Source organism: Gouania willdenowi, chromosome 5 (assembly GCF_900634775.1).
Source record: "Gouania willdenowi chromosome 5, fGouWil2.1, whole genome shotgun sequence".
Taxonomy (NCBI): Eukaryota; Metazoa; Chordata; class Actinopteri; order Blenniiformes; family Gobiesocidae; genus Gouania; species Gouania willdenowi.
In genome coordinates, this window is record NC_041048.1 from 22370806 (window position 1) to 22383800 (window position 12995).

At 38.7% G+C, this 12995-nt stretch overlaps 1 protein-coding gene across 1 annotated transcript; it reads left to right on the forward strand.

Moving 5' to 3' along the window:
• The first annotated feature begins 884 nt into the window (after positions 1-884).
• On the forward strand, positions 885-12698 carry LOC114463673 (E3 ubiquitin-protein ligase MARCH9-like). Its single transcript, XM_028447373.1, has 4 exons — positions 885-1978; positions 9393-9548; positions 11047-11239; positions 12180-12698. Exons 1-4 carry the CDS (start codon positions 1664-1666, stop codon positions 12497-12499), a joined length of 984 nt encoding a protein of 327 aa, XP_028303174.1. The 5' UTR covers positions 885-1663; the 3' UTR covers positions 12500-12698.
• Positions 12699-12995: the final 297 nt, after the last annotated feature.

Genomic DNA, 12995 nt, shown 5'->3' on the forward strand with positions numbered 1-12995 from the left:
TTTCAAAACAATTAGTGAAATTTAAAGTGGTAAATTTGTTTAAAAAATTAAAATAACAATGCAACTTTTCCTTCCCATAAGCTGTTATCAGGCTGAACAAAAGCACTTTGAAGGCTGTTCTTACACTTTATCATTGTCGTTGTATTGTTTTAAGTAGGTTTTAAGTGTGTTTTTTATTACCTCGCTTCATAGTGTGAAATGTTTCCCTTTGAACTTTTATTGTGTTAATTTATTTTGTCTGTTTTTGGTGTTTGTTGTTGCTGTCTCTGGTGCATACTGGTGTACTTTTGCACAAATATTCAATGTGGGTTTCTTTTCACCGCAAATGGCACATAAAATTGAGCATGAACTTTAATGAGATTACATCAATAGAATGTAATATGGTCACAAATGTGATAAGATGTCCTCTACAGCATCAAGTAATCCTGTTTCAATAAATTACAACATTTAGGATTTTGTTGAGCATAGTACTGTTAGTTTGTGGTGAATTTGTCCCAAAATGACCTAAAAAAAAAAAAACAAGGAATATTCCCTGATTATTTTTGAATATGTTGTTAAATCTTTCCAAGGTACCCCTGCAATGTGCTCCTGTACCCCTAGGGGTACGCATACCCTGTGTTTGGGACCACTGAGAGTAATCCTCTAAAAATACGCAGTATTGTTTTATATATTATATTACTTCTCCAGAGAAGTCCAGATCAGTGTGTGAGGTACATCAAAACATCCGGAAAGGACGTTGGTGTTTGCAGGAATGTTCTCTCTCTCCTCTCTCTCTCTCGATCTCTCTCGCTCTCTCTCTCTCTCTCTCTCTCTCTCTCTCTCTCTCTCCTCTCTCTCTCTCCTCTCCTCTCCCTCTCTCTCTCTCCGGTGCAGACATGATTTGTGAATCACATCAAGGCGCGTCACAAGTTGTCAAGATTGTATTTTTTTAGCCCACGACGTGGACAGTTTGTGAGGCCACGACACCACTGGAAGAGCAACTTTGCATGCTCTGGGTTGTTGTTGTTGTGAGACCTTTTTTATTTTTTATTTTTTTCCCCAAAGGTGTGGGAGTCGTGTGCAAGAAGCCTGGCAGAGCCAAAACAAAGGACAGATGCAGTACTGAGACAACAAAGGATCCACGCGTGTTACCTGGCGTTTTTTTTTTTTTCATCAACTACAATTTTCCACGAGATTTCAACTGGACCTATACTCTTAAACCCTGCACGGCAGACATCTATTCGCAGCCTTAAACAATTTTAAAAAAATAAAACGAAAAATTCAAAGCCTAAAAGAGAAAAACAACCAAGCATTAGCCAAGCTTTGGGGGAAATCCGATAGTCAGTAAGCTGTTTTACACCGGGATACAAGCCTCTGAAAGGGCTAAGAATGGTGAATGAAAGGATGCTGGGAAGATGCTACTTCCCTGCTGCTGTCAGCTTCCATTGAATCCAGAGAGCAGACGCTTCAACCCATGAAAAATAATCTGTCCCCATTGGCTGGACCGCCGTGCACATGCTATAACAACAGGATATGCGAAGAGCTATGGGCTGATCTGATAGCCTATCATGTGCCAAATGTGTTGGTCAGGATGTGATTCGTCTACTGAAACCATAGTGCCTAAATAATACAAATAAACATTAAAACAAGCATATTATTATTAATTATTAATAATAACAACATAATGTTCAAGTATCGGATCCGCATGTTTTTTAATGAATTCAAAGTGTTGTTACTGATGCGCTCTGGATCGAGCGGCACGGACACGGGGTTCGGCGGCTGTGGGTGTTCGCAGCTCGGCTGTTCTCACCGGGACGATGAAGAGGAATACTACGGCTCTGACCCGCGGCCCCGCAGCCTCACCTGCCCGGATAACGAAGGGGCCAAAGCTGTGGAAGGAGCGGCTGCTTTCAACCTGGGAGCTTCTTCCCTTCCGAGCCTATCAGAGAGCGGGATGCTGTCACCACAGTGCCGGATCTGCTTCCAGGGGCCCGAGAAGGTAAGGCTGGGGTTAGGGGTGGACTGGGACCAACATTTCATCTCTGGTATTTTCTGTCCAGCCCAGCCCCGTTATCCGAGGACACAATGGAGAAGCCATTATTAAGTCAGTGATCATCAACATGTGGCTCTTTATGTCTTAATTGTAATTATTATTCCCCCAGAAAACTTTCAAACTAGGAAACTTTTAACCTATTTTCTTTGTCTCATTTTTTCCTCCTTTTCAAAAAGTTCTGACACTTTTTTTTCAGACTTCAACAACCTTTAGCCAATAAAAATACCTTTTTCAGAATCAATCAGTATCAGAATTACTTTATTAATCCCAGTGGGAAATTGTTTTTGTCACAGCCACCCAAGAATTACAAATAAAAGAATAAACGTTTAACAAAGACGAAAGAAAGAATAAACGTTAGATACGTGTATAATTAAGTGAAAATAAGGATTGGATACACATTACAGTAATAAAAAAGTAAAGTAAGATGATAATAATACAAATATGACACAGATATTTACAATAATCGAGCTGTGAGGTTACAGTGATGAATTATACAGTTTGATCGCCACAGGCAGGAATGATTTCCTTCTGTGACTGACCAGCACATCATGTAGTGGGTGGGACTCATTGACCAAGATGGCCTTCACCTTGGACAGGCTCCTCCTCTCTGTCACCACTGTCAGAGAGTCAGTTTGATCCCCACAAACCTCACTGGCCTTGCAGATGAGACTGTTGAGTTTGTTGGCGTCCCCTTTTTGACACTTTTAGTAATTTTTGGTGCAACTTTTCATCCAAATAATTAACTTTTCCCCAATAAATACCACTTGTTTTTATTTTTCCTACATTTTTCCTTATTTTGTTCTACATTTTTGCCCTTTTTCACTATTGTTTGCCACATTTTGCCCCTTTTCACCATCATTTGCCACATTTTGACCATTTAAACTACCCCTTGCCATCACGTACCACTTGGTTCCTCTTTTTTTGCCAGTTTTTTAGACACTTGATTGCTTTTGGCCGATTTTAGTCAGACGATGCCCCATATATATGGCCAGTCCACTCAGCTCCAGCTGGCTGGTGGTAAACATAAGCTTGAATAGGACTGGGGTCAGTGGTGACCAGTTAAGTCAGCGAGCTGGGGGAAAAACACCACTCCATAATAAGTCACTCAAGAGCACGTAGTTCTCAACTGAGTTTAGGAACCAAAATTGTCCTTTAATGACAAGCTGTTACCCACACTAAGAAAAATGTATCTAAACCATAAAACGACTTTGGTATTGGGTCCCTGCCCCAAACCCCCAAGTTAAGAACCTCTGTTTTAGAACAGTGGGTGCCCAAAACATGCTCTCACATTAGGGGTCACACACATGGTGCCCGCATGCACCATGTGAGGTGCTCTCAGGAGCTCTAGTCACCAATGAGCTTCATCTAAAATCTGATCTACTTTCCAGGATTCAAACTCACAAAGATAAATTCACATGTCATATGTAGAATAGTACTTAATAGAGTTAAATACAGCTACTGATAAAGTTTTAGCATTAAATTACTATCTTTTAATGTGTATTTTTACTAAAACATTGTGACCAATGTTTTAAAGCGCTGCAGATTTGGTGTATGGTCAGTGTGTGGTATATAATGATATATAGAATCTATTTTTAAAAATGCAAGGTGGTTTTTGTAAAATATGACATAATTGTTATTTTTATAAACGTTACTTGTTACACGATCAGCTAAAAGTTGTTTGTTAGAAGCTAGTAAACTAGGAAGATGATAATTGTCTATGAAATGTAACGAAAATAAAATAATTGCGCAATCAAGGAGAAATAAAGCATTGTATGTTGAAACTTAAACATGTCCTACCTTTTTAAGTTACTGCTAGCCTTCCTTATAATCTTACGCTCTAATTAGAGTGAAACCATTAACATTTAGTAATAAAAAAGTGCTTTTCTAACTGGTAGACCTTCAGACTATTTAGTACCTACGAAGTAGCTCACAGCTCAAGTTTGGTGACCCCTAAATCAGGGCATAGATGGGGGAGTAATTTAAAAAAACTAGTGTACCTTATAGTTGCACTTCCACATGTAAATGATACAGATGTTAGGCTATGTAAGGCATCTACAATATCCATGCAATAGGTGTCAGTCATCGTAGGATTTTCACTTCTAAATTCCTTGATTTTGTGATAATTTTTGGTGTATTTTAGAGGAATTTGGGGGACTTATTTGAAAAAAACAGACAAAAGCAAAAAAAGGTTTTGAAAAAATTTAAATTCTTTTCACAATTTGCAATTCAAAATAACTGCAGTCATGTTATATAGTGTATTTAGAGGGAGTGAGATATCTAGAACAAAATAATTTGGTTATTTACACAATGATTCATGTAAGCTGTTTATTTTGTTTCTCCTGCAGCCGGATTTGGTCCCTGGGCGTCAAGTTTGACACATGCCACTTAGAGGAATTAGTGAGACATGAAGAAAGTTTTCTACGTTGTTCAAAGTCAGGGGGTTATTGTGTCACATGTAGGCCTATAAATAAAATATGTATTTATATTGAGCACTGGATAGCATGTGATTTAAAGGTTAGTCATTGTGCCAGTAAGAAGGTTGTTGTCCCACAAATTTGGATTGGTCTTGATTTATTCCTTGTTGCATTTTTTTAGGTCACACCATGCAAGTTGATGGACTCTTTAATTGGCACTTTGTTAGATAATAGTTTGAACTTGTTTTGGACTATTTTTGCACGGTGTATTTGTACTTTGAGTGTCTCTAACTGTGGACTTAGTTGAACGTTAGTGAGCAGCTGCCTTATTTTACGAGTTTGGGTCCTACACACACCTCAGTCTTCAAAGAACCTTTATGTATCAAACTAATGCTTATTCCACGGGTCTATGGTTGTAGTTTATGTTGAGCAAAAAAGTAATGATGCTGCAGTTGTTTCCCACAAATGCTCACTGCCACAGAAGCCTTCTAAAACTTATATACACACAACACAACATAGATCTTTGGATTTTTAATGCAGGCAAAGGATGAAGAAAATGAAAGATTATAAAATGAAAGTGAAGCAGAATGCTGCAAACTGCATCGAAATCTGACTCTCTCAATCTGATAATTTTTTAGGCAGAGGAATGCATTAGTAGTCAATGATTCCTCAACATTATATTTGCTGCTTTGTTTGGATTTGACTGTGGAGGCTGTCTCCGCTCTGCAGTGCTGTTCAAACACTTTGCAGCTAATGCAGAGATAAAACCTTTGATCGCACAAAATGTACCGTAGCTGACGTCTCTTCAGTAAACATTATGGAAAACAAAACAAAAAAATATCTTGTCACAGTCATAAAATACACATCAGTAGACTGCAGGGTAGAATTAACGCTCAAGATCTAAACACGGTTGTTTCCTCTGCAAAAACAACAAACGAACAAAAACACACAAAAAAACCCAAATGAAATCACCTGCAGAGTCAGACAGAGAATAAGAGAGAGCTGTCAGTGCAAGGGCCTCAGAGAGCCTCATACTGACAACAACATCCTGCCTCAGCTGTCCTGTGATTTCTTTTGAGGCTGCAGGCAGTGGCATGAGAAAAGAAAATTATATATTGGGATGAAGGTGTTTGGCAGCAAATATGCAGCCACGTCACAAACTGTCACTTCATTACCAGCCCTTTTTCTCTCTGTCTGCTGCATTGCATTTAAAGACTCTAACATTACATTACACTAAGGGCAGTATAAGCATCAGAATTAGAGCACTGTCATATTACACAATCATAGCACATATTGCATCTTATAGCTCTGCAAGGAAGTATTGTGTATCTTTCCATATTGTCATTACTTTTAGTTAAACGAGAATCTACAGTAAGAGAGAAACCAGGATCTTGAGTGGATTCCTGCTGGGCCCTCTGTGTTGGGTGGATGTCTATGTGTGGCCTGGGGTCTGTGGGGTGTCAGGGGTGCGATGCAGTCTCTGGGCTGGTCTCGTGGGTCCGGGTCAGTGGCTTTCAATAGCGGCTCTGACATGCACATCTGTTGTAGATGCTCAGACATGTCTGGGGATGTGGGTTAGCTTACGGTGTGACATAACTTAGAAATCTTTGTTTCCAACAAATAGCTCTGTGACACTTGTAAGCACACACTCACTCGCTATGTTCATTCTTATCTAGAGGTTGACTGATATGGGATTTTCAAAGGCCAATGTAGATACAAAAAATCAGCCGATGGTTGATATCTAAAGCTGATTTTGGAAGCCGATATTTGAGGCCAATATACTTTTTTTTTTAAAGCACATTGATTATGAAAGACGATTGAAACACACATATGATATAAATGTGCATATTAGACATTAAATTAAATACACCAATAGAACGTTTAACATTTATTGAATTTTAAATATACCCGTACACAACCAAGTAAAACAAAAATCCTAATCCTATTAAGGATATAATAGGATATGGATATTTGATCAGGCACTATTATAATATATCCTTATCCTATTATATTGGCTTTTTATTTGTATGCCTATTGGCTTCTATCTCTCCCATGCACATTCTATCATTATTATTACTTTTTTAGTTGTTGTATATTCATACATCCAAATGGATGTTTTTTTATGTTATGTTAATGGCTACTCCAAAGTGCTAAAAAAAATTGGAAAAAAGTCCGTATTTCGGTTGACCTCTACTCTTATCTTCATCGCATCTGAGCATTAGGATTTTTATCCCGCTAATATTCTTTATTCATATGTCATTACATAGCATTTTACATTACATACATTGCACAGCAGATTTCACTCCTTGGCACATTAGTAGCATCACATTATAAAATCAGCACGCTCTCGTCCTTTGTCCTGTCCTCCCTGACCCCTTTACCATCGTATTGCTTCCCTTACTTTTCCCCAATAACGTCTAACTTGCCCTTCCTTAGGGAGAGCTGGGGAAAGTTACACTTCAAATAATAAATGGATTCTTTCATTTTTCTCAAGAATTAAAAATGGATAGTTGCTAACTTATCAAGAAAAAAACATGTAAAATATGAATGTCACTTAATCAAAGGAAACATTTGTTAATTTCTAGGTATCTTTTATATAATTTTAACAGTGCAGCATCAACAACAAAATAAAGTAGTCCATGAAAGGCTATTCTGTTGGGTGCACAATCACGTGCTACCTAAAGCTGTTTTATGAACATTTTTGTCCCATGTCACCCTTATCCTTGTTCTTATCCTTTTGTAATATCGCTTGTACCCCTTAGTTCACGTTACGCATTATTTGTGTCAACAGGCTCGTCTAAACCCTTTCCTCTGCCTTGTCCAACATTAACCACGGATTTAAGCCTTTTATTAATTTATTTCTGTTTTGGCCATTTTAGATTTTGACCTTTATTATTTTATGTATTTTAAGGTCGCCACAAATTGTTATCAGTGAAAGGGGAAAAAGTCTCTGTAAAAACTTGTCCTACAGGGCCTCTACTATGACGCTGGTTACTTACGCTGAATGACTAACCTGCTCGGGACCAGGTTAAGTGCTAGGATAAGATCTGAGCAAGTATAAAAGCCTCCTGACGAATCAGCTCTCTTGAAAACTCACCCGGCCAAAAATGGGCGGATCATTTTCTGTGCACGTTGCTGCATGGATCTGATCTGATCTGATCTGATGGCTGATTGAAGAGAAAGAATGGATTAATGCAATTTTTTCATTTACCCAATGATATCCTATAGGAAAGATATAGATTATTATCTGATGGACTGACCAACATTAGTCAGCTGATAAAGCCTGTGTGCGTTGGGGGCTCTTTGACTGATAACTTGATTCATCCATTCATATAAGCTGTTGGTGATGCAGAGAGCCTCAGTCTTGTAAGACAAAACAGCCTGTATAAAATACAAATATTGTCCACCTTATAATGTATGCTGAGACTGTATGAACCCAATATCAGAGCCACAAATTGCACCCAAAATAAGGCAGATACGTGAATAGAAACACTTCTACGTCATAGTAAAGTGAAACTGATCAGTGTCTGTTTATTCTCTGATGAATTAATATTGTATAATCTCACAAATGTATGAATTAACAGTCATCAATGATCTGCCAGCGTTCCTTCCTCCCTGCTTTTGCTGCAGCAACAGTGTTGTTTTTGATCTGACTTACGGATTTTAATTCTTCATATTTTTGAGCAATTATTCCTCATTTGTGACGTTAGTCGCTCTGCACAATTTCTCCATGTTTGTGATTGGTCTCCACCCCTTTTATGTGAGCCGGCACTGATCCAGGTTGGAAAACTCTGAATGTTTGGATAAGTGAAGTCTGCTAACAGAGACATATCCAGGATATACTTATCCAGCTTCGTAGTACAGGACCATAATGTTAGAAATAAAATTGACAAATGTTACTGTGTACCCCATGAGATGTTGTCAAGTACCCCTAAGGGTACACGACACGTACCCCTGGTTGGGAACCACTGACCCAAAGTACTACTACCAACCATATCTTTGTGAACATTGGAACTAAACTGTGTGACGCTGAACTTCAGCCAATCAGAGATCTTTCTACCAACGGAGCAATCTCATGAGCTGCTTTAGGCATTACTGTTGGCTGCTCGAGCTGTTCGTCAAAAGTCATTGCACGTTCTCGATCTGAGAGTAGGGACAGTCCAATGGCATGTCTTCCAGAAGAAGTCTCTAACGCAGCTTTTGCCACAGCGGTTACACGACAAATCAAGAGGAAAATGTAAGACCGAGATGGGGAAGCAACAGAATAAAGGCACAAACGTGTTCAGGAGGAACGGACTGCGCGGATGTTCATCTGACTTAGTATGCGGCGGACTGTGAGCAATCCTCTTTCAGTCAGCGCAGTCCACCCCAAGTTAGAGAGAGAGAGTGAGAAGAGACGAGATAAATAGCTTATAAAAAATTATCTAAGGTGGAAAGAAAAGAGCCATTTCACCTGCAGTGTGGACGGAGTGTGTCTGCTCTGATCAGCTGGGCTCGACTGCTTGTGTGTGAGGAGCACGGCTCTGAGCCTCTTACTGTCCTCACAGCAGTGAGTAATGCTTGCTTTCATGTCTCTAAAACATCAGAAATCTCTTCAAAAACACAAGATAAAGTCCCTACGTTTGTTGCTAGTTTCTATGAAGAAAACAGTTGCAAAGAGTTCCACAGTATGCATGTGCACAAGAAAACCGGTTAGGTTCGTTCAGGAGGGAAAGGGGGAGTGTGGAGCGCCTCACTATTCTACATACCGCAGCTTTAAGTTGCCTAAAGAGCAACAACTTTAGCTATTTTTGATATAAGTGTCTCAGAATAAGGCACAGCAGTCGATGATACGATGCCTCAATAGAGGAGAGGCTGATGAGGGATTAGTGCCCATGTTTTTAATACCATATTACATGAAGTGGCTCGATGCATGTACAATTCATGCAGCTGCCTTTTTTCTGCAGGGGGAGCTGCTGAACCCTTGTCGCTGCAACGGCTCCGTGCGCTGTACTCACCATTCCTGCCTGATCCGCTGGATCAGTGAAAGGGGATCCTGGAGCTGCGAGCTGTGCTACTTCAAGTACCAGGTCCTGTCCATCAGCACCAAGAACCCACTGCAGGTACAGTCACCACGGAGTTTGCAAGTTCTCGCTCAGTGTTATACAAACTCAACGCTTCTTCATTTTGATGTCTGATTGGCAGAAACACACAATACCTGAGGGAGCAATGTAGGATTCTTGCTTTCATGAAGTGCTTTTTATTCAAGGCTTATGACAAGGAACAGTAGTGCACAGCAGAGGTCATTTCTTAATGGGAAAATAACAACACCCTTTTCAAACATTCAACAGCTACGTCTTCTTTTTAATTGGTTATTCTTTACTGAGCAATATCATGTTTTTTGTTTTACTTTATTGCATATTGAAATGCTAATGAGTGCAAATTATAAACTCAAGACAGTAACTTGAAATGCACTGACATTTTCAGAGGTGAAAGTAATGGATTACTCACATTACTGTAACTGAGGTGCTTTTATGGGTACTTGTACTTTTTTGAGAATATTTCTAAATCAATAATGTTACTTGTACTTAAGTACGTTTTAAAATAAGTTAAGAAATTCATTAACTGGCACCCTGTCCAGGGTGTACCCCCGCCCAGCGCTCTATGAGAGCCGGAGATTGGCACCGGCAGACCCCCGCGACCCTGTTAAACGGGAATAAGCGGGTATGAAGATGGATGGATGGAAGAAATTCATTACATTTTGATTCTACACCCAACCGTTACTGAGTAAATTAATGTTTTTTGTTTTGTTTTTTCCTGAGGATTTTTTATTTATTTTGAATTCAATTCATTGGTGTTATTTTATTTAAAACAGAATTGTATATTTAACAAACCTTTTATTTTATACAGATGCCTTTGTGGAAAATAGATCAAGTTCCAATTGTGCAAGATTTGGTCTCTTCCTTTTTAAGTTTATACATGAGATGTTTACTGTAAGCAAGGGAATCGTGGCAATATTTATTACCAGAAATAAACGTAGGGCGTGAAAGTAACTAGTAGCTTTTACTTTGAGTTCTATTTAATTGAGCTACTATTTACTTGTACTTGTATTTTATGTATGATTTACTTGTACTTACTTATTAGTATAATGTCAATCAAGTAACAGTTCTTCTACTTGAGTAGGATATATCAGTACTCTTTACACCTCTGGGAATTAGCCACCCAATCAAATGTATTTATACTGCATTATATTACCACTTAATTTCAGTAAGTTACTGATGAGTAGAAGTATTAAAACCCTGCAACCCTGAAAAAAGGAGCAAGCAGGTCATAAAATGGATAGAACACATAACTACAACAAAATAACAACAAAAAGAAAACAACACGACCTACAAAAACAAATGATTGAAGTCAAGTTTAGTAAAGCAGTGAGAGTAGCTAAATAACAGTACTCAGAGACACTTCAACAGCAGTTAGCTCCTTATGACATTACTTCTGTCTGGAAAGGCTTGCAGGAAATCACAAAGCGAGGCAAACCAAGCTTGTTTTTTAGTAAAGAAAGAACAATGATCATTTTGCATCCAAAATATATTTATTTCAATCCCCTTTGCCCTCATCCAGTGGCAGGCCATCTCTCTGACGGTGATTGAAAAGGTGCAGATTGCAGCCATCATTCTGGGCTTCCTGTTCCTCATTGCCAGTATTTCGTGGCTGGTGTGGTCCTCGCTCAGCCCTTCAGCCAAATGGCAACGACAGGACCTCCTTTTCCAGATCTGCTACTGCATGTATGGCTTCATGGATATTGTTTGTGTAGGTAAGAATGGGGAGGGGGGCTTTTGATTCTTTATTCATTTTGATTCCAATCCATCTTTTATTTTGACTTTTGTGAACGTGCTTTGAGGGTGAAATTGTCAGAGTTTTGATGTGTATTCAGTTGGTCATGAGTGTTTAACAAAATTCAGTTCAGGACTTCAAAAAGCCAATTATCCCAAACCTTTCTGTGAACAAATATAAATCCATAACTTTCTGACAAAATATTTCTACCTATAATCTTTGATGGGATATTTTTAGGACGTTGTCTGGGTAGAACCTATTAGCCTTTATACTGGTGTCGATACTTCCTGCTTATTGGTGCATATTCCTGTCCTCTCTTAAACAAACAAAAACATAAATACCCATTTTGAGGTTAAACATACCTCACATTTTATTTCATTGCAGTAAACATAGTCAAATGCTGCATATATAAAACAACCACTTCCACAACTACTCCTTCACAATAAGAGCTCTGGATCTTAAATCAACAAATTACTTTTATAGGACTATTCGTCAGCGTATATATCAACTAAAAAAGTGCATAACCACAAGCTAAATTATTGTTAATAGAGATAAAATCCACTCCAGCCCAAGCAGACAGATTTGTTGGATGTGTTATAAAGAAGTGTGACAGATTATGATGGATATCTAGCTCTGTTGGAAAAGGGAATATGCTTACCTGTTAGATTTCATTGCTTTAGTCCATTCAGTGTATCATAGATGGATTGTTTTAGTTTTTATTTATTTTTTTAACTCTGTCCACAACTGAAGTCTGAACCAAATAGTCATAATCTACATTATTCTCAATGAATATATAAATATACCACAGTACTTCCCCTCCTTTTTACTCAATTGTGATTCTTAATGAACAATGAACTGTTTGTCTGTATGTAACCCTGTTTCCTGTTCCACCTCCCGTCCCTTTTACACCCTCTACTTAGGTCTTATAATCCACGAAGGATCATCTGTTTACCGGATCTTTAAACGCTGGCAGGCGGTTAACCAGCAGTGGAAAGTCCTGAATTATGAGAAAGTGAAGGACCTCGGTGACCTCATGAGTGCCAGCAGTAAAGCTTTGGCTCGTGTTGGGAGGGACTCCCCTAACATCGCCACAGACAGCGAGAGGAGAGCGATACGGCACATCAGGACTATCCTCCAACACCACTGTGGCTACACTATTTTGCACATCCTGAGTCAGCTTAGAGTCAACAGCCTTCACAGCAACAACCATGAGGTGGTCATGAGAGTGACCACTGTATGAGGTTGATTTTTGTCTAAAGGACAGCTACAGTACGTTCAATGGACAGAATAATGTTGATTTTGGGTGATTTGTAACAAAAAGCCAAAAACTAGACATAATTTATTCTAATCTGCCATATAAACACTGCTGCAGAGTGTCAGCCTCAGACTTTGAATCCAATATCTTTAAGGGTTTAAAAGGGTTTGTGGTTGTGAACAGATACGTGTGGTTTTTACAAAAACTGTAAAAAAAAAAAAAAAAAAGAGGTTAAAACTTTTGATTTGTGTCAACCATGAATGAATCTTGGTTTAAAATGTGTCAGAGTACATTTGTTTTGTTTCATAATAAAATTGTGATTGGATCATCATAAGCATACATGTGTAAGGTTTTTGTTTTTTTTAACTCTGTACAAATGTGACCACATAATGAGTGTTTAACATCAATTTAGTGGATTCAAGTGGTTTGCAAGCAGTCGTACAGGAGCTTCTAGAAATGATTAAAAACCCTGAGCTTGGCC